We start from the raw sequence: 27,828 nt of genomic DNA, 5'->3' as shown, positions 1-27,828 counted from the left end.
AGAATTGTGTTTCCGCAGCGTCTGTAACGCGCGGAGGCTGATTTGCCATGGACGGCGCAGCGGGCCAGCAAAACAAAAAGGCAGAGCAACTTCAGTCCACAAAGTCAACATTTATTCTAAACAAACAACACAAAGAGAGAGTGGGCTCGACGCCACCGCGCATTATAATTTCCGTTCAGGGCAATACAAAAAAAACCAAACTATTCCTCGCCAAAAGGGAAAAAAAAACTACTTCTACACAAAACCAAAGAAGTGGCGCGGTGCCACACTGCCTGGTGAGAAAAAGGCTGACCACAGCCGTAAACAGCTTAAGAAGCAACTGACCATACCAAATAGCATCGATACATAGAACACAATTATGGATGGTACGCACAAAAGGCAAACACCGTATACAACAAAAATCGACATATAATCAATCAATTGTAAAAATGAAAATGTACAGTGGATTTTTTATTTTTTTTTTTTAGCCTCACAATCCGAGTCAATGTCCGTTGAACCAAAGGGAAATGGCTCAAGTTCAGCATCAGCATCTCCTAATGGGGCCTGAGGGGCGGAAAAGTCCGTGTCCGAGATCCCAGAGGTCCCCCTCTCAGCAGGAGAGGAAACCAATTGTCTCTTGGCAGTGAGAGAATCCCAAGTATGGAACGGCTGCATATTCACAATATGATAAACACCAGCATCAGCACCAGAGTCCACCCAAGCGAGTCTGTAGTTCACATCACTGAGTCGTTCGGACACACACAGTGGTCCCTCAAATAGGGGAGCAAGTTGAGCTGTAAAATTAGAGTGAGCATCTGACCTGGGCTGTGTTTTCACTCGAACAAGGTCACCGACACGGAAGGAGTCATGTCGACGTCTCAAGTCATAATAGCGGTTATCTTTGATAAATGTTCAACTTGGCAAACTGCGCAATAAAAGGGAGAATTTGAGAGGAGGGCAAATACTTTTTCACAACACTGTACACGGCAAGAGATATCCGACATGATTTGAGGTTATTGTCGCAGCCGCTGACACTTGGAACTGGAGCAAAATTGATTAATCTGAATGCCGTGTTTCGACGAGTGGAGGCACACACAACATATAAAGAACATTTTGGGGTTGACTTCCCTTTTAAATTTTGTTGCTGTTAAATTTTGGGTTCTGGGGGGCTCCATGCAAAATATCACCTCGTTGGGTCTCAATGTGCATGAGAAAGGTTCGAGATCAGCGAAGGACTACAATGGGAGGAGTTGATTCATGATGTCCCTCAAAATAATGAAAATTCATTTTGATTTTGTATTTCATGTCTCTTTGCATTTGTTTCTGATATTCCTCTTTATCATTATCAAAATCAGCGTCGATCACTTTTTTCTTCCCGCTCTATTTTATTCCAAATCATTTACACTTTTACATCATAGCACAGCCTCACCCCCTTTATTTTTATTTTTAAGCTTCAAAGATCGCTGCTATTGTCACCAGCACACTCGTGTCTCTCAGCAAGCTTTTTACAAGAGAATCTTTGAGCACAAATACTGCAACTGAACGGTTCCTTCCCAGCGTGTCTTCTTGTGTGTCTTGTTAAATGTGACTGCCGAGAGAAGCTTTTGCCACAGTCTGGGCAGGCGAAAGGTTTTTCTCCAGTGTGTGTTCTTGTGTGTGTTTTTAAATTTCTCTTATCAGAGAATCTTTTGCCACAGTCTGGGCAGGCGAAAGGTTTCTCTCCAGTGTGTGTTCTTGCGTGTGTTTTTAAATTTCCCTTATCAGAGAATCTTTTGCCACAGTCTGGGCAGGCGAAAGGTTTTTCTTCAGTGTGTGTTCTTGTGTGTCTTTTTAAACTTCCCTTATCAGATAATCTTTTGCCACAGTCTGGGCAGGAAAAAGGATTCTCTCCAGTGTGAGTTCTTGTGTGTGTTTTTAAACTTCTCTTATAAGAGAATCTTTTGCCACAGTCTGGGCAGGAAAAAGGTTTCTCTCCAGTGTGAGTTCTTGTGTGTGTTTTTAAACTTCTCTTATCAAAGAAGCTTTTTCCACAGTCTGGGCAGGAAAAAGGTTCTTCTCCAGTGTGTGTTCTTGTATGGATTATTAAACTTAACTTATGATTAAAGCTTCGTCCACAGTCTGAGCAGGAAAAAGGTTTTTCTCCAGTGTGTATTCTTGTGTGGCTTTTTAAATGTGACTGCTGAGAGAAGCTTTTGCCACAGTCTGGGCAGCAAAAAGGTTTCTCTCCAGTGTGTGTTCTTGTATGGATTATTAAACTTAACTTATGATTAAAGCTTCGTCCACAGTCTGAGCAGGAAAAAGGTTTTTCTCCAGTGTGTATTCTTGTGTGGCTTGTTAAATGTGACTGCAGAGAGAAACTTTTGCCACAGTCTGAGCAGGAAAAAGGTTTTTCTCCACTGTGTGTTTTTGTGTGTATTGTTAAATGTAACTGCCGAGAGAAACTTTTGCCACAGTCTGAGCAGGAAAAAGGTTTTTCTCTAGTGTGTGTTCTTGTGTGGCTTGTTAAATGTGACTGCTGAGAGAAACTTTGGCCACAGTCTGGGCAGGCAAAAGGTTTTTCTCTAGTGTGTGTTCTTGTGTGGCTTGTTAAATGTGACTGCTGAGAGAAACTTTGGCCACAGTCTGGGCAGGCAAAAGGTTTTTCTCCAGTGTGTGTTCTTGTGTGGCTTGTTAAATGTGACTTCTGAGAGAAGCTTTTGCCACAGTCTGGGCAGGCAAAGGGTTTTTCTCCACTGTGTGTTCTTGTGTGGCTTGTTAAATGTGACTGCTGAGAGAAACTTTTGCCACAGTCTGGGCAGGCAAAAGGTTTTTCTCCAGTGTGTTTTCTCAAGTGAACTTTCAAATACCCTTTTGAACTGAATGTTTTCCCACACTGAGAACATTTGCAGCGGTTGTTGTCAGCATGGTTACGTTTAGCGTATTCATCATCGTTGTTGTCAGTGTCAGCAGACTGTGACCTTGTGTCATCACTTTGTGCTTGTGGTGGTCCCCACTGGTCTGCATCACCTTCTGTCTTCATGTGTTGAGTTGAGCTGCTGCTTGGAGGCTCCGCCCCTCTGTCCTCCTCATGCTCACCGTTATCGTCACTCTTTAAAGCAACAAAGGTCAGTGGTGACTTGGTGACATCATCCTCAACCTCCTCTTCTTTGACACGAAGGGGCTCTTCCTCTTTAATGTAAGCATGCTCTTCCTCCTCCTTTTTAACATGAAGAGACTTCAGTTCCTGCTTCTCAGGACCAAGATATTTTTCACCAACATCTGCAAGACACAAGAAGACAAATACACATTTGGTTCAGTTAAGTCAAATCTAAAGCGCGACTTGACGTGTATTGTTTCTACAGTGGCACCTTGACTTGGGCACAGCTGGTGAGGAATGTGTAGCAATTGTGCACTCTGTTTGTTAGCAGCTAGCAAGCTAAGATAGCTTGAGCAAGACGAGTATATGCGGACACAAACCATTTAATCAATGACAATTTACACCACGAAAGTAGTGATCGACGTACTGTTTCAGCCAAAAACAAAATACCTTAAGCTTCCACTTTCACTTTGCCCTCCATTTTTTTGTAGCTCGCGGCTCCAAACGAGGGGGTAATATTGTTGTGGGGTAATATTGAGCAATAAAATTGATATGTACATTAAGTTAATTTAAAATGAAGGAAAGGTTGAAATAGAGAAAAAAAGAAATGTGTGTCATCGAGCAGACATGCGACTTTGAGCCAATACTAATTTGGGGTCAATAGGTCACATGACCTAGAAGCCATTAAACAAAAATGCTAATATTTATAGGAAAACAATGTTAAAAATACGTGGCAGCCTAAAATGAAAAAAATAAGAGGTGTGTATTTTCTATCAGACATGCCACTATGATGCAGCACTGATTTGGGGTCAATATGTCACATGAACTGGAAGCTATTGAGCTCAAAAGCTAATATTTACAGAAATAATTAATTAAAAAGAAGTGCAGGCCTAAAATGAAAAAATAAAAGAGGTGTGCATCTTTTATCAGACATGCCACTATGATGCAGCATTGATTTGGGATCAATAGGTCACATGACCTGGAAGCTCTTGAGCTAAATTAGTAACATTTACAGAAAAAAATATTTTAAAAAAATAAGTGGAGGTCTAAAATGAAAAAATAAAAGGTGTGCATCATCTATCAGACATGCCACTATGATTCAGCACTGATTTGGGGTCAATAGGTCACATGACCTGGAAGCTATTGAGCTCAAGCGCTAAAATTTACAGAAAAAAAATTTCATTCAAAATGAGTGAAGATTTCAACTGAAAAAGTAAGAGATGTGCATCATCTATATTTAGATCATATTTTGAGTGCATAGTACTTCCTTACCAATAGCAACAGAAATGTTATTATAATAAATAATTATAATACATTTTAATGGCACAGATTATGTTATCTACAACGGGCGATGATTCCCTATTCTTTACTACTGACATAACTGCACACAAGATGGCAAAAATTTTGCCTTGGTCTCTTTCTTTTTACAGATGCAATGTGGCACATGTGACAGGTTTGGATGTCGACGAAAACCAATTAAAAAGAGCACGGGCAGCAAAACTGTGGCAGTGTGCCCTCTGCAAATAATTATCGGTTCATTGTGCACCAATATGCCCTGTGAAGGCTGGCAACCAGTTCGGGGTGTACTCCGCCTACTGCCCGAAGCCAGCTAGGATAGTCTCCAGCACCCCCCGACCCTTGTGAGGAGCAAGCAGTTTAAAAAAATGGATGGATTGATGTGCACCAATAAACCTAATTTATTTTTCTTTTTTTAATACAGGTGCGGCCAAAAGGAGCTCAGCTATCTGGGAGGGCCTCAGAGTCGAGCCACTGCTCCTCCGTATTGGGAGGAGACAGTTGAGGGGGCTCGGGCATCTGGCTCGGACGCCTATTGGACGCCTCCATGGAGAGGTGTTCCGCGCATGTCCCAACAGCGGGAGGCTATGGGTCGAACCAGGACACACATAAGACACAATTATGTCTCTCGGCTGGCCTGGGAACACCCAGGAATCCCACCGGAGGAGCTAGAAGTGGCTGGGAAGTCTGGGATTCACTGTTAAAGCTGCTGCCCTGGCGACCCAAGTCCGGATAAGTGGTAGAAGATGGATGGATGCATGGATCAGGTTTGTTGACAGAAAGAAAAAGATTGCTCTTCTGAGAGAACGTCACAAGCTTCGTGGTAAACACGTCTACATCAACGAAAATCTCACCAAACGAAATGCTGACATCGCCAAAAAGGCGCAACAAATGAGAAAAATTTGACTTTTTGAAAGTACGTGGACAAACGACTGCTAAATTTTTATTCAAACTAAAGATAACTCTGGTCAACAAAAAACACGAATCGTGAAAACAGTGGAGGAATTGCATGAGCATGAGAGACATCAACAACATTAACTTACATCACTAATTACCCAAAACTGGAGTTGTATATGATTTAGTGTTTCACGAGGTACCGGTACCAGTACCGTACCGTATACCGTAATACTCATTATAGTAACCCGATCGGCTTGATACTTGGAGCACAGCTGCCCAAGGCTTTCCTCCACCCGTTTCCATAAAAAAACATAGTAGATGTCAATTAACGTCTATGGCGGCCAATTCTAGGTTTATACTGAACGTCTTTAAACGTTTATGGCGGTCAAAGAGTTAAGTTGAACAAAAGATATGAGTAGCTTTTTTTGAACAAGCTATGTTAAATTTATCTTAAAACTGATAAAAAAAAAATTTCATGTACGTTATTGTCTAAACATTTTGCACAAGATTAATTTTTAAATAAATCAAACCTTGTTTAAATGTTTTTTGTTTTTGATTAAAATCAAGTAAAATCTTAATCATCCAGAATGACGGGGGGAAAAAAAAAAAAGATTTTATTTTTTGGCCATATCGCCCAGCCCGAGATCATTGTGCACCAAGATGCCCTGTGATTGGCTGGCAACCAGTTTGGGGTGTACCCCGCCTACTGCCCGAAGCCAGCTAGGATAGGCTCCAGCACCCCTGCGACACTTGTGAGGAGCAAGCGGTCAAAAAAAATTGATGGATTGATCAGGTTTGTTGATAGAAAGAAAAAGACTTCTTCTGACCCCGGGTTTACACCGGATGCGGTTGCGGTGCGTTCCGGCGACGCAAGCAATTAGATTCCATTCATTCAAATGGTGCAGTTTACACCGCTTGCGGGTGCGTTGCGTGTCGACTGCGTCTCAGCTGCGGCGTGCCGCAGCCCTTCCGCAAGGATAGACCTATTTTCTATTTTTGCCGGACGCCGCAGCGGTAGGCCTCCGACAAATGACAAGCTAGCACAAAACACATCGAGCGGGACAGGAAGACCGACGCAGTTTCAAAATAAATTTCCGGTTACCTTTCAAGATAAAACACTCGCCAGCTCCTATTTCGCAAGCATGCTAGCAAAACGTGATGTGGGCGTAGACAGGCTTGGAGTTAACGTGCGAGGTGCTCATTCACGGTTTAGACATCAGCGAACATGGACGAGGAGAGGTTTATATTGGAGATAGAAAGCCACAAAATAATAAAAGTCCACCTCTCTTTCTGCTTCTCTGTTGAGCACAGACTTTCTGTGTGTTTGTCGTTGCTTGTAATGCCACATGATCGCGCGTGGTCACGCGAGACACGGCGGGAAGTGGTCGGCGACGGAGCTGCCGGACCGCAGCTGTGCGGAGCCGGTGTGGATTGGCCAAAAAATTGACGCGTCCGGAGCACGCAGTCAAGACGCACCGCACACGCAACCGGTGTAAACCTGGGGTGAGAGATCATCACACTCTTCGTGCTACACATGTCGACATAAATGAAAATCTCACCAAACGAAATGCTGACATCGCCAAAAAGGCGCAACAAATGAGAAAAAATTGACTTTTTGAGAGTACGTGGACAAAAGACTGCTGAATTTTTATTCAAACTAAAGATAACTCTGGTTAACAAAAAACACGAATCGTGAAAACAGTGGAGGAATTGCATGAGCATGAGAGACATCAACAACAGTTACTTACATCACTAATTACCCAAAACTAGAGCTATATATGATTACTTGCTGACATTGCCAAGGCTAACTCATGTTTAAACACCTGCGTTGATAACATGTATTGCTGTTCCCGTATGAATCTAAAGATTGTCTGGCTCTGATTCCGTTTGGACATTTGTTGTAACAGTCAAGGCTACATGATAAGGCTGTATTGTGGCTACAATCTGCTCCCAATACGCAAAATGGAGTTGGTGGTCTAACAACAACTACAAGTAGCAACAGTGGTGCGAGCTGACTAGAATCGAGGCAAAATTGCTAAAAGCAATGGGCCGAATGCAATCCAATCTGCTCTTCTGGATACCACAACATATGTGAAAGCTGCTCCGAGGTCAGCGAAGACGCTACTGGTGAAAGAGAAGAATTGCGCTTGCCTTGGCTGCTCGCCTGGCGGGGTGGGCCTGCTGGTGGTGTCCGGGGACCGATTCACCAGTTCCAAATGACTGGGACTAGCCACAATCTACACACGGACATTCAAGATGAACTGAGGGAGCAGTGTCTGAGATAATATGGGATGGATGTATAAGAATATGAATCAATGACTATTCTAAACAATAGGGGTGTCAAAAAAAAAATCGATTCGGCGATATATCGCGATACTACATCGCGCGATTCTCGAATCGATTCAATAAAAAAAAAATCGTTTTGTTTTTTTAAGAGCTCAGAATTGTTCATTCGGTAGTCTTACCGATTCAACGTCTTATCATCATTGCCTTTTTTTTGTGTGTGTGTGTGAATCGATTTTTAAATTTCCATTTTTAATGGAAAAATATTCAACAAAACGTCTGACTTTGGGTTAGGATTCACACCTTGAGCATGGAAGAATGTTATATGAACGGAACATTAAGCCTTAATATTTTATTTTAATGCTGTTCAAACATGAAACAGATTACAACCTCTATAAGACTGAAATTTCAGATAAATAAATAATACATTTTCATATAAATCTTACACTCTACAAGCTTACTGATTAGTATTTGCTAAATTTGAATGAAAAAAAAAATCGCAACAATCGACTTATAAATTCGTATCGGGATTAATCGGTATCGAATCGAATCGTGACCTGTGAATCGTGATACGAATCGAATCGTCAGGTACTAGGCAATTCACACCCCTATTAAATAGGTTCTAATATTCAGGTAATCTCATTTGAATTGAAACCTTATTGGAAAGGAGAACGGACCTTTTGTTTCATCATCCGTTGCTAAGGGGCACTGTTTATTGACGCACAGGTGGACAACAAGGAAGGAGCTTGGTCAGAAGACGTGCTTTTCTGTTAAGTCATTATTCCTTTTGAGTGAATGTGGCCAATGAGGCAAATATGTCATTTGCTTTCTTGATTGTTTACTGGGAAGTCTCTTTATGTTTTATGAACAACTTCATTTCCAGAGCACTTAAATAAATAATAATAATTAAAAAAAAAAAACATAGAAAATGAGGAAGTGAAGTGTTTAGTAAAGTGACTAAACAAAACAAACACACACAAAAAGCCTCGTAAACCATTTGTAAATGCATACAATGAGCAATGGCAGCGGCACCAAGTCGAATGGAGTTGCGACATGTCCCGAGGGAAAGAGAAAAGGCAACGGCAGCCACCGATGCCGCGGCATAAGCGGATATAACGTCACCGATGCCGCCAAATGCGCTAGCTCTAACTGGGAAATCTTCCCGACTAAGTAGCCTGACGCACTAACAGTAGCTTAGGCACTATGCAAAGATATCATACCACAACATGGTATCCTTGAAACCATTTACAGGGATAAAGGAACACATTTTGTGAACAAAATAATTGACAAAATAGGGCAAATGCTCCTCATTGCCTTAAAACGCCACAGTTCATATCATCCTCAGAGCGCAGGCCTGAAAAAAAAGTTTATTTTTCATGTTGCGGTCCCTTCAAACAAATTATTTGGCCTACCAAATTTACCATATTTTGGACACCCTGAAAAGTCTGGCTCCGGTCAAATGCTTCGAGCCACTTCAACAAAATTACTTCAGATTGATTCAGTGCTTCAGAATGCTTTGGTTTCTCCATCACTAGTTTTTGGGGCTGTGTAGGATTCCATTCAACTACAAACACATGAATATTATTTTCACGATAGAAACAAGTTCGACTATACGAAGTAAGCAAGCTAAGAAATGTACAAACCTGCTCTGCGTAGCACAACACGAGGCTGCATGCAAACGTGGCCCAGCAGTTGAAGATGTTCCTCACTCTCTTCTTTTACTCCAAAAAGTTCCTCCTTGTCCTTCGGTGTCGTTCTTGCGCACATGTTGGCACAATAACGCCCAAAATGTCACACTTAGTTGTCGGTGTGTCGCAGTTACCAAGCACGTCTGGTTGTTAGCGGCTAGCAAGCTAAGCTAAGCTAAGGTAAGCTAAGCTAAGCTAAGCTAAACCAAGCTAACGAAGGGGCAAAGTTTCAAGGCGTACCGAGACGAGTTTATCTGGCCACAAAGGCTTAATAAATGATGTTGCAGTCCTTCAAAGCAGTGATGAGCGTCCTGTGTGCTCAGCACCAATTCGAAAAGAAAGATTTTCCGGAGCAAAAGAACTTAGAAGTCAGACAGGAGCACTGACCTGAATACATGACTGGATTTTGGGCGGTGTCAAGACGCTATCGGTGACCCTGCACGATCGGTGACGCGCATGCGCAAAAGATCCCGCCATCTTAAATCGCTAACTACGGCAACCCCACGAGAACAAAATACCTTTATATGCGTGCGCGATAGTGCGCGTTCGTAATAAACACGATACAACATGGAACAAAAAAAATATAGATTATGGAGGCATTTAAAAGTAACTACGTAATTTTTAGTCCTATAAGATGAACATTTCACTTTTGACCTCATTACATTATAGTGAGTCTGCATGTTGTACTTTATAGTAAGTCTGCAGTGTGTGTGTTTTAAATGACCCCCCCTGCCTCACCCACCCTCCAAACCTATCCAATGATATAGGTCGCTTGCACATGTCGTCACTTCCGCCTCGGATTTCTCGTAGTCGCCATGCTGGGTGGCCTCCATTTACGTAGCGATTCGGTCTAACACGTATCTATCACGTTTGTTTTCCTTGTTTAAAATGGTACATTGTTGCTGTATCGTTGGCTGTTCGAACAAAGCCAAGGGGGAAAATGGTCGGTCTTTTTTCCGAATTCCGAAAATAATTAGGAACCAGGGCCTGGAGACAGAGGAGTGCGGACTCCGGAGGGAAGTCGTTACTTTGGGCTCGTGTGTGCAGCGATCTTTGTGAGCGGTAAGCTTGTTTACCTTTATTTAATGCATGAGGATTAATAACGTTTCGACCGCCCATATATGGGCAAGTTGCTTATGTTTTGGATTCATGAGCAAGCAAGTTCGGTAGTACAAGCTGGCTAGCGGACGTTAGCCGAAAGCTAACATCGAACATTTTCACCCAAGTAGTGCCAGTGCAAAGTGTTTACTGCTGAAATTGGATTGATTAGTCTTGGGCTTTTAATGCCGATAACATGTTTTTTTGGTGGCAAAATGTAAACTTGGAAAAAAAAGAGACAGAAGGGGCTGATGCAAGAAAACAGACCCCCGGGGGTGATGCCACAAAACAGACCCCCGGTAGCCTACACATCATGCTAAAGAACTTATTCACGCCCACCCTACTGCGGTAAAATAACCAGTCTTTCCATATTTTATTTGTTTATTTTAACAGGTCGCCCTGCGCCCGTTTTTCTGTCCAATCATCCCGACTGGGCTCCAACATTAAAGTTGGGTCCCAAGTTACAACATCTATGTCTCAGCCCAGTCGGTGCCAAGATATGAACGTGCACAGGAGAGACAAGCAAAGAAAAGACGACTCGAAGTGGCAGAGATTGTTGCAGTTATGCAGCCAGATGGCTCCAGTAACCTGTACCCTCAAGTACTGCTGACATCATTGACTCTGGTATGCCACTCAGAATTCATTACATGATATATTGTATGCATGAGTGAATGTATGTGTTTTTGTGTGTGTGTGTGTGTACACGCACCTTATATTTTAGAGACATTTGGAAGTGTTTATAGAAATAAGTATTTGCCTGTAGCAATGTTCATACATTAAAAAATGCAACAAAATGTGTACATTTCTTTTACACTGACAAAAAAACTATACTACTTTACTATATTAAACCTATTACTGGTACCGTATTTTTTTGTGATTTTTTCTTTATTTTTTTCTTTAGAGATCTCATGCCACACCGACTTGATTGCCAATGACATGATGGAAACGAAGGCGAGCATCAAAGCATTGGAGGAGGACAACATGCGACTGTTTGTTTGGCGCTAATAAAGGCAGCGATTATACAAATTCTATTGTTGGGTTTGTTTACAAAGCTATACATAAGACAAATGACAGGATTTGACTCAATGTGCAATATGGTCCCTCTTAAAGTAATGGCATAAATCTCTATTATTTCTAAAAGCACAAAAAATGAAGTGAATAATGATTAGATGTAGTAATTTCAGGGATAAAATTGAACTGTTAATTAATGTATTTATTTTAGCACAGGTGCCTACCATCCTGATGACGGTATGATGTAATGTTGATGGGGTACGCAATGACTTTCATTATGCTATGTGCAGAGGAAAAAGTTGCTCTCTTTTAAATTTGTTTAATGTAAGACAAGTACCAGTACTGTGTTACAGTTTTCCCAATAATCCTTGTTTCACACTTGTCACAAAACCACTGTCCTTTTGGCAGTCTAGATTGGCACACTTCAAGTGATATCATTTGATTTTACAATCTGCTGCAGCACAAAAAACTACTTTATTCCGCATCTTTGAAGTACATGAGCAAGTGGTAGGTGACAGCGGCTGAGCAGGAACACTGGAAGTCCACTGCTGATCTAGTAAATGCTCTCCCGAGCAGTTCAGGTAAGGAGGGGACTTTGGGGAAAAAAAAAACTCTGGCTTTTCCAGCTGGCCAAAACGAGCGATCTGGGTGGACTCGCTCAATCACACTTTGTCCACACCACAAAGTCGCAGAAGTCCATCCAGTTAAACTCATCTGTGCCTGAATCTGAAAATATTACAAACATTGTAATGAAAATATGAAACATAGAATTAAATAAGAAACTACAAAAAGTAAAGCCATACATACCTGGTAATACTATTGGTGTTGTCGTGACAAGTGATGGGAATTGTTGCCATCTGGCACCAGACAGAAATTGGGTGTTGTGACAGCCTCCTTAACCGTGAGATCATAAGAAAAGCTGTCAGTATGCTCAGTAGTTACCATGAACACGTTTTATTGTACTGGAAACTAAAAATACGTTCTCTGAGAGTGGTTAACCTTAACCATTTAGAATAAGTTGATTAATTAACATGTAACTAGTGAAAGGGTAGCATTAAATTTAATTAAGCCATGGGGAGGCTGTGCAGTTACTTTTTATTCTTATACGCTCTGCCATATTTGCCTGTTATAAAATTATTAGAAAAACCACATCAGGTAAACCTAGCTGTGCATGTAAACACAATGATAACAGGAAGCCTGAGAACAAATCAACATTTTTGTGTGCAGAATTACCAACACCATGTGGTTTACTTACGTGCAACAGCAACAGTTTCTTCTGATGCGATGTTAAAGTTTACACTCTGTATCCACCCGCTTACAAAATATTTGTAAGCCTCCAGGGATTTGTTGGCGTGTTATGGAGCATGTTGTCAACACGAGGTAGGGAAAGATGTCCAGAGATGTCACATTTGGCCAGCAAGCTTTCTCCGTCAAAAAAAAAATCACCCTTGGTCAGGACGTAATTAGGATCAATCCCACCACACAGAGACACCTTCTGCCTGTATCGTTGTTTTTGATCTTCCGGTAAATCGTGAAAATACTGCGAAAATTACATCAGGTTGATCTACCGTGTAACTCGCGAGTGTACCTTGTGAACCGGCGGACACCCAATATGGCGCCCGAAGGAAAAACTCCCATGATGCATTACGATGTGCAAGCGACCTATTGGCCACGTATAGGTCGCTTGCACGTGTCGTCACTTCCGCCTCGGATTTCTCGTAGTCGCCATGCTGGGTGGCCTCCATTTACGTAGCGATTCGGTCTAACACGTATCTATCACGTTTGTTGTCTGCGTTTAAAATGGTACATTGTTGCTGCATCGTTGGCTGTTCGAACAAAGCCCAGGGGGGAAATGGTCGGCCTTTCTGCCGAATTCCGAAAATAATTAGGAACCAGGGCCTGGAGACAGAGGAGTGCGGACTCCGGAGGGAAGTCGTTACTTTGGGCTCGTGTGTGCAGCCATCACTTTGTGAGCGGTAAGCTTGTTTACCTTTATTTAATGCATGAGGATTAATAACGTTTCGACCGCCCATATATGGGCAAGTTGCTTATGTTTTGGATTCATGAGCAAGCAAGTTCGGTAGTACAAGCTGGCTAGCGGACGTTAGCCGAAAGCTAACATCGAACATTTTCACCCAAGTAGTGCCAGTGCAAAGTGTTTACTGCTGAAATTGGATTGATTAGTCTTGGGCTTTTAATGCCGATAACATGTTTTTTGGTGGCAAAATGTAAACTTGGAAAAAAGAGACAGAAGGGGGTGATGCAAGTAAACAGACCCCCGGTAGCCTACACATCATGCTAAAGAACTTATTCGGTAGCCTACACATCATGCTAAAGAACTTATTCACGGCCACCCTACTGCGGCAAAATAACCAGTCTTTCCATATTTTATTTGTTTATATATTTGTTTATTTTAACAGGTCGCCCTGAGCCCGTTTTTCTGTCCAATCATCCCGACTGAGCTCCAACATTAAAGTTGGGTCCCAAGTTACAACATCTATGTCTCAGCCCAGTCGGTGCCAAGATATGAACGTGCACAGGAGAGACAAGCAAAGAAAAGGCGACTTGAAGTGGCAGAGATTGTTGCAGTTATGCAGCCAGATGGCTCCAGTAACCTGTACCCTCAAGTCCTGCTGACATCATTGACTCTGGTATGCCACTCAGAATTCATTACATGATATATTGTATGCATGAGTGAATGTATGTGTTTGTTTGTGTGTGTACATGCACCTTATATTTTAGAGACATTTGGAAGTGTTTATAGAAATAAGTATTTGCCTGTAGCAATGTTCATACATTAAAGGAAGGCTCCTTTAATTTTACATGTATGGCTTGATTGGCAGTAAATAGTTAGTATAGCTACGAAACATGCATAAGAGCTGAAGAATACACTCCTATATTGATTTATTTAACTTTTTTCAACATAGAAGTACTTCCGTGTTGCAACGCCCCGAAGTGGTGACGTCACTAGTGTGTATACTCGCTTGGGGAACAGTAGTTCACGCAGACATAACAACGAGGAAGACACAAACGTCAGTTATGCCTTACTGTATTGCAAAATTTTGCAAGGCGTCGGCAAGGAAAAACCCGCGAGACCCCCCCCCCCCCCCCAAAAAAAAAAAAAAAAAAAAAAAAAAAAAGCTACTTGAGTAGACAATGGTTTGTCTAAGTGCTGTCAACCTCCCGAAGGACAAGCAGGCGTGCGCACAGCGAACATTTCAGGCATGAGGACTTCGAATATATGTTACAATTTGAGATGGGGTACGCCACACGCCTAATACTAAAGCCCAACGCAGTACCGAGTATCTTTAAAGAACCAGACGTGGGAAATAATCAAGCCGATGGAGGAGCCGCAACTGCTAGCAACACGGAGCCTTCACTCTCACAACAGCCGGCACAAATCGAGGTCTTACTACGGCCACTGAAAGATCTCGGAGAAGCGAAGCAAATTTAAAGCGAAAGGTAGGCATGTTTCGGGGGTGGGGGGGCATTGGTTATTATACTGCACGGACTGTTTTATTTCATAATTCATTTGAAGGTGGCCAACGCAGGGGCACGTCGGCACGTTACCGTAATGCACAGTATTAACAATCGTTGGGGCGGCTGGCTTGACTTCGTCTTTTCGAGTGGCGGCTGGCCTGACCGCAGTGGGACGCTACGCAAAAAAGAAAAAAAAAACAGCTAGGGGAAGTTGGGTGCTGTAACGACGATACATTTAATTTTACTATTTTTTCTTTTTCCTGAAATAGTTTGTCAGTTCCACACGTTTTGCATTGCTCGTACTGTGTGTCACTTTACCTGTTGGATATTTGCTCCTCCAAGACTTTTCTTCTTCACATCTTTCATCGCAACCAAAGATATCCTGAGAATGTCTATTTAGTATTGCCATGTTGAATGTCTGATGTTCCAGGATGCAGTTGAGATTGTCCGCAAGGAACCGATCCTCGAGTTCTTTCATTTCCAGACAGCACACATTCATTAGCGGATTGTCCATTCCTGCAGCTCCCGCACGAGCACCACTCACCCCCCGCCTGATTCACTCGTTCGTCAAAGTTTATTTTGTGCCCGAAAAGACCATCTGGCGCCACAACTTTCACATCCAAGGCAGACTTTCCTTCGGTAGTGTTATTTTGTCGTGTTGGCTCAAAGCGATAAGGTTTAATCCTTCCGGGTTTGACGCTAGATGCACGGCTGCGTTGCATAGTGCTTCCATAGTGTAGCGTTTACACACTAGTGACGTAAACATCCGGGTTATTTAGTCACGTGTAACAAACATGCCGGCGTTCGATTCATTTTAACAATGGTTTAAAAGTTATTAAATGTACATAAAAAAATAATCACGTCACCAAATTAATTATTGAAAAAGTAGCAACTTTTTGCTGCTAAAAATGGATCAATAAGTAAAGTGTTCCTTTAAAAAATGCAACAAAATGTGTACATTTCTTTTACACTGACAAAAAAACTATACTACTGTACTATATTAAACCTATTACTGGTACCGTATTTTTTTGTGATCTTTTTTTATTATTATTTCTTTAGGGATCTCATGCCACACCGACTTGATTGCCAATGACATGATGGAAACGAAGGCGAGCATCAAAGCATTGGAGGAGGACAACATGCGACTGTTTGTTTGGAGCTAATAAAGGCAGCGATTATACAAATTCTATTGTTGGGTTTGTTTACAAAGCTATACATAAGACAAATGACAGGATTTGACTCAATGTGCAATATGGTCCCTCTTAAAGTAATGGCATAAATCTTTATTATTTCTAAAAGCACAAAAAAATGAAGTGAATAATGATTAGATGTAGTAATTTCAGGGATAAAATTGAACTGTTAATTAATGTAGTTTATTTTAGCACAGGTGCCTACCATCCTGAGATGACGGTATGATGTAATGTTGATGGGGTACGCAATGACTTTCATTATACTATGTACAGAGGAAAAAGTTGCTCTCTTTTAAATTTGTTTAATGTAAGACAAGTACCAGTACTGTGTTACAGTTTTCCCAATAATCCTTGTTTCACACTTGTCACAAAACTACTGTCCTTTTGGCAGTCTAGATTGGCACACTTCAAGTGATATCATTTGATTTTACAATCTGCTGCAGCACAAAAAACTACTTTATTCCGCATCTTTGAAGTACATGAGCAAGTGGTAGGTGACAGCGGCTGAGCAGGAACACTGGAAGTCCACTGCTGATCTAGTAAATGCTCTCCCGAGCAGTTCAGGTAAGGAGGGGATTTTGGGAAAAAAAAACTCTGGCTTTTCCAACTGGCCAAAACGAGCGATCTGGGTGGACTCGCTCAATCACACTTTGTCCACACCACAAAGTCGCAGAAGTCCGTCCAGTTAAACTCATCTGTGCCTGAATCTGAAAATATTACAAACATTGTAATGAAAATATGAAACATAGAATTAAATAAACTACAAAAAGTAAAGCCATACATACCTGGTAATAATATTGGTGTTGTCGTGACAAGTGATGGGAATTGTTGCCATCTGACACCAGACAGAAATTGGGTGTTGTGACAGCCTCCTTAACCGTGAGATCATAAGAAAAGCTGTCAGTATGCTCAGTAGTTACCATGAACACGTTTTATTGTACTGGAAACTGAAACTAAAAATACGTCCTCTGAGAGTGGTTAACCTTAACCATTTAGAATAAGTTGATTGAGTAACATGTAACTAGTGAAAGGGTAGCATTAAATTTAATTAAGCCACGGGGAGGCTGTGCATAGTTACTTTTTATTCTTATACGCTCTGCCATATTTGCCTGTTATAAAATTGTTAGAAAAACCACATCAGGTAAACCTAGCTGTGCATGTAAACACAATGATAACAGGAAGCCTGAGAACAAATCAACATTTTTGTGTGCAGAATTACCAACACCATGTGGTTTACTTACGTGCAACAGCAACAGTTTCTTCTGATGCGATGTTAAAGTTTACACTCTGTATCCACCCGCTTACAAAATAATTGTAAGCCTCCAGGGATTTGTTGGCGTGTTATGGAGCATGTTGTCAACACGAGGTAGGGAAAGATGTCCAGAGATGTCACATTTGGCCAGCAAGCTTTCTCCATCAAAAAAAAAATCACCCTTGGTCAGGACGTAATTAGGATCAATCCCGCCACACAGAGACACCTTCTGCCTGTATCGTTGTTTTTGATCTTCCGGTAAATCGTGAAAATACTGCGAAAATTACATCAGGTTGATAAGCTCTACCGTGTAACTCGCGAGTGTACCTTGTGAACCGGCGGACACCCAATATGGCGCCCGAAGAAAAAATTCCCATGATGCATTACGATGTGCAAGCGACCTATTGTTCTAAAGACAATAAAAATACTGCAGACTAAACGTAAATTATCACAATGAAGACTCACTAGGAATGTAATGGGTTCAAAAGTAAAACGTTCGTCTTTGAAACCTGTCGAATTAAAAATGGTTACTTTCTCATGCATCAAGAATTTAAGATTTTTTTTTAAATGACGTATAATGTTTTTACGAATGCGCACTATCGCGCAGGCATAAAAATATGGAGCTAAATATGGTGCAAAAGTAACTTGTAAAAAATTTTTTGTACATGTAGAAAAAAGCATATATTTGTATCTTTAAAACACTGGCACTCCCGGAATTTTCCTTTTTCGCTGCATGATCCCCCCCCCCCCCCCCCCCCCCTTACAGAGCGAATAATCTCCATTGTCTCCATTGAGCTGCAAACTGTTTTGCATTTTGCAAACGATTGTGTTAGCTCTTTGACCCCAGAGCATTGCAAATTGTTTTGCAAACGATTGTGTTTGAGGGTGGAGGGAGGGGCCAGTAGGTACTCACCAACATCCTGTTTTGTCTTTTGAGCCAAGAAACATTTTGAATTTGCCGTAAAAAAAATTATTTTTATTACAATAGCCTGTCATTTTATGAAGAGCGTAGTTGCATCTGAAATATTTCTATTGAAAATCTTTTGTGAATGGGAATTTGATTGCAGTCTACACACCAATAATAAAAATCTACCCTGGAAATATCACATATTCCTAGAACAGAAGAATGAAATTACCACCCAAACAGTTCAATTTCAGTTTTGAAAAAAACAACACAGAAAGAGAAGGTATAACTTTGAAAATGTTTTTATTTCACATGAAGATGTGCAGTCTGACTACATACGAACAAAGCGCTACATATAAATTGGAGAAATGTAGCATACAATTGTCCCATCTAGCAGTTTCCACATTCCCAAGGTGAAGCTTTCCTGCATTTGCCACAGGTAAATTTGCGGCAGTGTACACAACGTTGAGTACTTTTGTTTTTATTGCAGAGTATGCCCACCTGGCACTGAGTCTTTTTGTGCTGAGAAACTCTCATCTCACGAAGTAGTTGTTTGCGCTCTTCCTCCTGTGTCTTTTGCTGCATGTGCCTGTTTTTGAGCTCCTCTGAAAGCTCCAGCATGAACAATCGGCGACTTTCTTTTGATTCTTTACATGCTGTGTACAAAACATGTGCATTTGTGGCAGCCATGTCAAGCAGGTTGTAAAACACAGCCATGGGCCATCTTCTTGTTCCTGCACGCACAGAGTAATTTCGAAGTTTCTGATCCATGATGTCAACACCACATTTGAGATGGTTGTAATCAATGACAGTATTTGGTTTTTGTTTTCGGTGCGAGGAACGCCATCAGCTCGGAGATGCTCAACTGCCAGCTGGGGTTTTTTCTGCGGCCCTCGTGGACTGTGCATTCTCTGATGGTCAGCAACATGCTTGGATCCACCAAACAGAGGAAACTTTGAAGGCGACTTGTGATTTTACGTCTTGCTGACTCTGGTGGCCCTCCAGAACCATTGAAGGCAGTTTGTGGGTTTTCAGGGGTAGTGAAGTCTCCAACTTTCCGGTGCAACCAAACAGTGCCATCTTTCCCCTTCTCTGTGAATCCAGGCATTGTACCAGCATCATCAACTTTTCATTTTTTGCTCCGAGAAGGGTTGACATGCACTGTGTATTCCTCTTCATCTGATGAGGCCTCAGTGTTTGAACTCTCCTGCTCGATCACATATTTGGCTACTTGTCTCCTGGTGCGCCTCTGGGGTGGAGGATTTACTGGTGCACAAATACTCACATTCTCAGCTGAATCGCTCTCATCACTTGAAGAATCGGTGCCATCATCTTTATTCTGAAATGCGATGTCACCAACATTTCCACCATCAGATTCGCAGTCCGACATACTCTGCAGCATTGCTAAAGCTTGCTCAAGGGTTAGCCTTTTTGCGTATGCCATTGTGACGTCTGAATGAAGTCTGAGATTGTGTGCTGTGCTCTCACTCAAAATATACTACCATGTGTAAGGGGGAGGGTAGGGGAGGGGCTCGTAGGTGCTGAACTCGTTGAAAGGGTACTTATGATTACAAAGGAAGGCAGTTGATGTACAGTTGCGGGGGACAAAGTGTTTAACACCTTGAAAGGGTGCTTAAGAATACAAAGGAAGGCAGTTGGAGATGTAAAGTTGTGGGGGATAGGGTTGGGGGGGAACGGAGTGGAGAAAAAATTTTGCAGTTTGGGAGAATCATGATTTGTACCTGTAAAAAAAATTGTACGTATAAAAAAATGTGGACCTGTAAAAAGTTTAGTCCACATATCAAATTTCTTACTCTGTTAGCAGTCATTGAACGCAACATTCTCGAGCCACTACACTCTCATAGATACCGACTCGCTGAATTGCTGAACGTTTATTAGTGTGTAGATGCAAACGGTGAGTTAAATCACCCATAATGTCCGTCCAAAGTTTGTTGTGCAGTATAGCATACATGTATGCCCGTGCGTGATGTCACATCAGCCAGTGTTAGTTAGTGGTTTGGGCTAGCATTCTTCACATGAATGTGGATTGTTTAATTTGTATTTGGTTGTTTAATTTCTGAATGTGGCATGAATTGCTGGAATGTATTGAAGCTGGAATGATGTGAATCGGATGAATAATGTGGAAGTAAATGGAAAATGTAGAATGTGGGAAATAATCGGGTAAGAAATTGGGAATTGTGGGTAAGGCGTGAATTTTGAACCTGAAAAGCTGGAATCGCTCATGGCACCAATTGCTGGAATATATTGAAGCTGGAATGATGTGAATCGGGTGAAAAATGTGGAAGTAAATGTGAAATTTTGAATCTCCCATTAAGAATACATGGGGAAAAAATCGGGTACGAAATCGGGAATTGCGGGTAAGGCGTGAATCGTAGGAATAATAAAAATACAAGCATGCGTCGCGTGAATTTTTGGAATAGTTTGAAACTGGAATGGAGTGAATCGGGTGAAAAATGTGGAAGTAGATGCGGGACAAAAAAGTGGGAGGAATAAGTTTAAGTAAAAAACAATAATAAAGGTTGAACGACATATGTGTGAAGGCCTCCAGCCTTCACACAACTAGAGGCAATATTTTCCTGTTGAGGAGTTTCAAAACTTGAAACTTTCGTATGAAGGGACGTTACCACTGTATTGTCAAAAAGTATCGTCACCGCAAATTTCTTTGAAATATCGTGATATAAATTTAAAGCCATATCACCCACCCCTACTGGACATGCAGGTGAAACGGGTAGCCTTCAAGACAATGTTTGATTTTAAGGTTACATAGCATATCCTACGAATTAAGAGCTGCTGCTTTTACACCAACAAGTCCAGTTTCTTTGAGTTCTGGGTAAAGGGACTTCTTGGTTTAAAAGTTCAGCAGGGAATTTAGAATTGTGTTTCCGCAGCGTCTGTAACGCGCGGAGGCTGATTTGCCATGGACGGCGCAGCGGGCCAGCAAAACAAAAAGGGAGAGCAACTTCAGTCCACAAAGTCAACATTTATTCTAAACAAACAACACAAAGAGAGAGCGGGCTCGACGCCACCGCGCATTATAATTTCCGTTCAGGGCAATACAAAAAAAAACAAACTATTCCTCGCCAAAAGGGAAAAAAAAAACTACTTCTACACAAAACCAAAGAAGTGGCGCGGTGCCACACTGCCTGGTGAGAAAAAGGCTGATCACAGCCGTAAACAGCTTAAGAAGCAACTGACCATACCAAATAGCATCTATACATAGAACACAATTATGGATGGTACGCACAAAAGGCAAGCACCGTATACAACAAAAATCGACATATAATCAATTGTAAAAATGAAAATGTACAGTGGATTTTTTTTTTTTTTTTAAAGCCAGGTCAGGGTCAGACCCGGGCGGGAGACCCCGGGGAACAGTGTCCGCCTCACAATCAGAGTCAATGTCCGTTGAACCAAAGGGAAATGGCTCAAGTTCAGCATCAGCATCTCCTAATGGGGCCTGAGGGGCGGAAAAGTCCGTGTCCGAGATCCCAGAGGTCCCCCTCTCAGCAGGAGAGGAAACCAATTGTCTCTTGGCAGTGAGAGAATCCCAAGTATGGAACGGCTGCATATTCACAATATGATAAACACCAGCATCAGCACCAGAGTCCACCCAAGCGAGTCTGTAGTTCACATCACTGAGTCGTTCGGACACACACAGTGGTCCCTCAAATAGGGGAGCAAGTTGAGCTGTAAAATTAGAGTGAGCATCTGACCTGGGCTGTGTTTTCACTCGAACAAGGTCACCGACACGGAAGGAGTCATGTCGACGTCTCAAGTCATAATAGCGGTTATCTTTGATAAATGTTCAACTTGGCAAACTGCGCAATAAAAGGGAGAATTTGAGAGGAGGGCAAATACTTTTTCACAACACTGTACACGGCAAGAGATATCCAACATGATTTGAGGTTATTGTCGCAGCCGCTGACACTTGGAACTGGAGCAAAATTGATTAATCTGAATGCCGTGTTTCGACGAGTGGAGGCACACACAACATATAAAGAACATTTTGGGGTTGACTTCCCTTTTAAATTTTGTTGCTGTTAAATTTTGGGTTCTGGGGGGCTCCATGCAAAATATCACCTCGTTGGGTCTCAATGTGCATGAGAAAGGTTCGAGATCAGCGAAGGACTACAATGGGAGTTGATTCATGATGTCCCTCAAAATAATGAAAATTCATTTTGATTTTGTATTTCATGTCTCTTTGCATTTGTTTCTGATATTCCTCTTTATCATTATCAAAATCAGCGTCGATCACTTTTTTCTTCCCGCTCTATTTTATTCCAAATCATTTACACTTTTACATCATAGCACAGCCTCACTCCCTTTATTTTTATATTTAAGCTTCAAAGATCGCTGCTATTGTCACCAGCACACTCGTGTCTCTCAGCAAGCTTTTTACAAGAGAATCTTTGAGCACAAATACTGCAACTGAACGGTTCCTTCCCAGCGTGTCTTCTTGTGTGGCTTGTTAAAGCTGACTGCTGAGAAAAGCTTTTGCCACAGTCTGGGCAGGCAAAAGGTTTCTCTCCAGTGTGTGTTCTTGCGTGGATTGTTAAAGTTGACTTAAGAGAGAAACTTTTGCCACAGTCAGGGCAAGAAAAAGGTTTTTCTCCAGTGTGTGTTCTTGTATGCATTATTAAACTTAACTTATGATTAAAGCTTTGTCCACATTCTGAGCAGGAAAAAGGTTTTTCTCCACTGTGTGTTCTTGTGTGACTTTTTAAACTTCCTTTATCAGAGAATCTTTTGCCACAGTCCAGGCAGGCGAAAGATTTTTCGCCAGTGTGTGTTCTTGTGTGCCTTTTTAAACTTCCCTTATCAGAGAATCTTTTGCCACAGTCTGGGCAGGCGAAAGGTTTTTCTCCAGTGTGTCTTCTTGTGTGTGTTTTTAAACTTCTCTTATCAGAGAATCTTTTGCCACAGTCTGGGCAGGCGAAAGGTTTTTCTCCAGTGTGTGTTCTCGTATGGTCTATTAAAGTAGACTTATGAGAGAATTTTTTGCCACAGTCTGGGCAGGCAAAAGGTTTCTCTCCAGTGTGTGTTCTTGCGTGGCTTTTTAAATGTGACTGCCGAGAGAAGCTTTTGCCACAGTCTGGGCAGGCGAAAGGTTTTTCTCCAGTGTGTGTTCTTGTGTGTTTTCTTAAACTTCCCTTATCAGAGAATCTTTTACCACAGTCTGGGCAGGCGAAAGGTTTTTCTCCAGTGTGTGTTCTTGTGTGGTTTGTTATATGTGACTGCAGAGAGAAATTTTGGCCACAGTCTGGGCAGGTAAAAGGTTTTTCTCCAGTGTGTGTTCTTGTGTGGCTTGTTAAATATGACTTCTGAGAGAAACTTTTGCCACAGTCTGAGCAGGAAAAAGGTTTCTCTCCACTGTGTGTTCTTGTGTGGCTTGTTAAATATGACTTCTGAGAGAAACTTTTGCCACAGTCTGAGCAGGAAAAAGGTTTTTCTCCAGCGTGTGTTCTTGTGTGTGTTTTTAAACTTCCCTTATCAGAGAATCTTTTGCCACAGTCTGGGCAGGAAAAAGGTTTCTCTCCAGTGTGAGTTCTTGTGTGGCTTGTTAAATGTGACTGCTGAGAGAAGCTTTTGCCACAGTCTGAGCAGGAAAAAGGTTTTTCTCCAGTGTGTGTTCTTGTGTGTGTTTTTAAACTTCCCTTATCAGAGAATCTTTTGCCACAGTCTGAGCAGGAAAAAGGTTTTTCTCCACTGTGTGTTTTTGTGTGGCTTGTTAAATGTGACTTCCGAGAGAAACTTTTGCCACAGTCTAGGCAGGCAAAAGGTTTTTCTCCAGTGTGTTTTCTCAAGTGAACTTTCAAATACCCTTTTGAACTAAATGTTTTCCCACACTGAGAACATTTGCAGCGGTTGTTGTCAGCATGGTTACATTTAGAGCATTCATCATCGTCGTCGTCGTCAGTGTCAGCAGACTGTGACCTTGTGTCATCACTTTGTGCTTGTGGTGGTCCCCACTGGTCTGCATCACCTTCTGTCTTCATGTATTGAGTTGAGCTGCTGCTTTGGGGCTCCGCCCCTCTGTCCTCCTCATGCTCACCGTTGTCGTCACTCTTTAAAGCAACAAAGGTCAGTGGTGACTTGGTGACATCATCCTCAACCTCCTCTTCTTTGACACGAAGGGGCTCTTCCTCCTCTTTAATGTAAGCATGCTCTTCCTCCTCCTTTTTAACATGAAGAGACTTCAGTTCCTGCTTCTCAGGACCAAGATATTTTTCACCAACATCTGCAAGACACAAGAAGACAAATACACATTTGGTTCAGTTAAGTCAAATCTAAAGCGCGACTTGACGTGTATTGTTTCTACAGTGGCACCTTGACTTGGGCACAGCTGCTGATGAATGTGTAGCAATTGTGCACTCTGTTTGTTGGCAGCTAGCAAGCTAAGATAGCTTGAGCAAGACGAGTATATGCGGACACAAACCATTTAATCAATGACAATTTACACCACGAACATAGAGATCGATGTACTGTTTCAGCCAAAAACAAAATACCTTAAGCTTCCACTTTCCCTTTGCCCTCCATTTTTTTGTAGCTCGCAGCTCCAAACGAGGGGGTAATATTGTTGTGGGGTAATATTGAGCAATAACATTGATATGTACAATATTAAGTTAATTTAAAACCAAGGAAAGGTTGAAATAGAGGAAAAAAGGTGTGTAGCAGACATGCCACTTTGAGCCAATACTCATTTGGGGTCAATAGATCACATGACCTGGAAGCTATTGAGCTAAACTGCTAATATTTAAAGAAAAAAATAGAAAAATAAGTAGAGGTCTAAACTGAAAAAATAAGAGGTGTGTATCATCTATCAGACATGCCACAATGATGCAGCATGCATTTGTGGTCAACAGGTCACATGACATGGAAGCTATTGAGCTAAAAAGATAATATTTACAGAAATAATTAATTAAAAATAAGTGCAGGCCTAACATGAAAAAAATAAAAGGTGTGCATCTTCTATCAGACATGCCACTATGATGCAGCATTGATTTGGGGTCAATATGTCACATGACCTGGAAGCTATTGAGCTAAACTACTAATATTTAAAGAAAAAATATATAAAAAATAAGTGGAGGTCTAAAATCAAAAAGTAAAAGGTGTGCATCATCTATCAGACATGCCACTATGATGCAACATTGATTTGGGGTCAATAGGTCACATAACCTGGAAGCTATTGAGCTAAATTGATATTTATAGAAAAAAAAATAATTAAAAATAAGTGGAAGTGAAAAAATAAAAGGTGTGCATCATCTATCAGACATGCCACTATGATGCAGCACTGATTTGGGGTCAATAGGTCACATGACCTGGAAGCTATTGAGCTCAAGCACTAAAATTTACAGGAAAAAAATCATTCAAAATGAGTGAAGATTTTAACTGAAAAATTAAGAGGTGTGCATCATCTATATTTAGATCATATTTTGTGTGCATAGTACTTCCTGACCAATAGTAACATAAATGTTCTTATAATCAATAATTATATAACATTTTAATGGCACAGATTATGTTATCTACAACGGGCGATTATTCCCTGTTCTTTACTCCTGACATAACTGCACACAAAATGGCAAATTTTTTTGCCTTGGTCTCTTTCTTTTTACAGATGCAATGTGGCACATGTGACAGGTTTGGATTTAGACGAAAACCAATTAAAAAGAGCAAGGACAGCAAAACTGTGGCAGTGTGCCCTTTGCAAATAATTATTGGATCATTGTAGGGCTGGGCGATAAAGCAAATTCCTTCGATTAATTCGTCCATTGAAAATACCACGATGTGAAAATGAGCTAAATCGGGAAATCGAGCTGCTTATAAATAAATACACATCATCTAACCTTGAGCGGCTCGCTTCTGTTTTCTCTCGTTGTTTTGTGGTCCTTCGTTTGGTGGCTGGCGCGCTTGCTGATGACGTCAGCTTACTATAGCGAAGCTGGGGGATGTGACATCATCGGTAGGCGCACAGGAACCCGCAACAGCCATACAGGCACTCCACATCACCACGCACAGAAATTAACGAACAAATGAATTCATTAATCTGAGGTGTATCGCGCACAAGTTTGAAAGCAAACGCAGGAGCGGAGCGGAGCCGTAACGTCTCTGCGTGAGCCTGACGCAGAAGTATCCTGAGGCCTTTACACGGACTCGCAGGCGGCGAAGCCAACACACGCCAACCGGCAGCGAAGGAAAGTGACGCTTCCACATCACCGGGAGCTACTTTGGCCAAACGGTACGCTGCCTACTCGCGCACGTTGTCTGCTCCAGAAGACCCCAGAAAAGGGACTCATGTTGGGCTTTTACAAGAGCGACGTAGAGCAAAGTAAAAGCGTGTGCAAGGTTTGCCGAACAGCTATGAAAACGAAAAATCGCAGGCAGCACAACTAACCTCTTCCAGCACTTGCGCCAAATGCATCCGAAAGAATGGGAGGAATGCTCACGTCTTCGAGAGTGCGGCGTGGCTAACGCTAGCAAAGATAAGTACACGCACGCCATGAAACAACAAACTTGAGCTGTATTTAGTACCGGGGGAAACAGTGTGACATGCACCAGAGCTTGTCTTTTGCCAGAGTCAGTTGACAGGCAAATTTTGCTTGTAAGGAATTTGAGTTTATTACAATAAAAGGCAATGCTGATTATTTTTACGCTGTTGCTCTTGAAGCTCTGTTATATACAAATGTTATTGTGAGTTGAGTTGTATATTTGCAGAATACTGGATGTGTGGTTTAACAATACCTGGTTACAATTGTTAGAACTACTGACTTGTGGGAATTAAGTTATGCAAAAGCTATGAGTAGTTTTTCTTTTGCACAAGATATGTATGTGATAAGGGTGTCACGATTTCGTTTTTTTCTCGAAATCGATCGAAATTACGTCATGATTTCGAGCATCGAAATAGAAGAGAGGACACACGATTCAATGCCCCCCCCCCCGCCGCCGCCGCCACCTCCCAGGAAAGCAAATGAGACGCAGCCATTCAGCTACTAGCTAACGGCACTTGTTCGCTGACTTCTCCTGCAGTCATGGCAAGCGCGGACAGAGACACAGCAATGGTGCTTCAAGCCGCTCCCGCTTCTCTCGTCACCAGTTTGGAAACATTTTGCGTTCCCGGTGAGTTATGTCGACAACGTTCACGTTTGCAAGATATGCTATGTGCGCGTACTGTACCCGGCCACGGGAAACACGACAAAAATGACGGGACATTTACGCAGGCATCACAAAGATTTAGATTTATCAAATTCAACTAGAAGTGGGAAAACAACGGTCCAACCAACTATTTCATCCTCATTTACAGTGAAACTTCCACACACTTCAGCTCGCGCGAAAGCTATAACTAACGCCATAGGTCTATTTATAGCAGCAGACCTTATTCGGCGGTGGAAAACGCTGGATTCAAACATTTAATTAGTGTACTTGAACCACGCTACAGTATGCCCAGCACCTGTAAATGTTGGGATATAGTTTGTTCAGGCTGTATTTGTTCCATGACTTTGGATACAATATATTTTTTGTTGTTGTTGCACATTATTTTAAGAGGAACACACAGCACACTGTTGTAACCAAAAACAGTCAATAGATGGCAGGCACCCACTGTGACTTTTTGTTTTTGTTTTTTTATTTTTTATTTTACACTTCAGTAACAACAAGAC

The 27,828-nt window shown here is 41.7% G+C and overlaps 2 protein-coding genes and 1 long non-coding RNA gene across 4 annotated transcripts in view; all 3 read right to left on the bottom strand.

The window, feature by feature from the left end:
• Positions 1 to 95: 95 nt before the first annotated feature.
• Positions 96 to 9,821, bottom strand: LOC144013621 (uncharacterized). 2 transcript variants are annotated; one of them, XM_077512717.1, is made up of 3 exons: positions 9,607 to 9,821; positions 9,175 to 9,287; positions 96 to 3,237 (listed from the first exon to the last, which is right to left on the bottom strand). In XM_077512717.1, the coding sequence occupies exons 2-3, from the start codon at positions 9,203 to 9,205 to the stop codon at positions 1,433 to 1,435; spliced, it is 1,836 nt and encodes a 611-aa protein (XP_077368843.1). In that variant the 5' UTR covers positions 9,206 to 9,287; positions 9,607 to 9,821; the 3' UTR covers positions 96 to 1,432. The 2 variants fall into 2 exon arrangements, with proteins under 2 accessions (XP_077368843.1, XP_077368834.1); XM_077512708.1 differs by having other exon boundaries at positions 9,175 to 9,821.
• Positions 9,822 to 16,064: 6,243 nt separating this feature from the next.
• LOC144013773 (uncharacterized) lies at positions 16,065 to 17,650 on the bottom strand. Its single transcript, XR_013282324.1, has 3 exons — positions 17,240 to 17,650; positions 16,784 to 16,870; positions 16,065 to 16,705 (listed from the first exon to the last, which is right to left on the bottom strand). It is a non-coding gene; the product is annotated as an uncharacterized LOC144013773 (long non-coding RNA).
• A 3,497-nt stretch (positions 17,651 to 21,147) lies between these two features.
• The window catches only part of LOC144013709 (uncharacterized), a 28,945-nt gene continuing 22,264 nt past the window's right edge, over positions 21,148 to 27,828 (bottom strand). Inside the window, exon 3 of the mRNA XM_077512874.1 lies at positions 21,148 to 23,996. Coding sequence (XP_077369000.1) covers positions 22,519 to 23,996 — 1,478 coding nt within the window. The 3' untranslated portion in view covers positions 21,148 to 22,518. The remainder of the gene's footprint in view (positions 23,997 to 27,828) is intronic.

The sequence above is a fragment of the Festucalex cinctus genome, chromosome 1, assembly GCF_051991245.1.
Source record: "Festucalex cinctus isolate MCC-2025b chromosome 1, RoL_Fcin_1.0, whole genome shotgun sequence".
Classification (NCBI taxonomy): domain Eukaryota; kingdom Metazoa; phylum Chordata; class Actinopteri; order Syngnathiformes; family Syngnathidae; genus Festucalex; species Festucalex cinctus.
Note: the sequence above shows the minus strand (reverse complement) of the source record. Positions and strands in the feature narration are given on the sequence as shown.

Excerpts from the sequence above, each read along its gene's own strand:
- LOC144013621 (XM_077512708.1), bottom strand. The coding sequence starts at position 9,298 with ATGTGCGCAAGAACGACACCGAAGGACAAGGAGGAACTTTTTGGAGTA. Across the intron at positions 3,238-9,174 it reads TGTTGTGCTACGCAGAGCAG|ATGTTGGTGAAAAATATCTT; the intron begins GTTTGTACATTT and ends TGTGTCTTGCAG.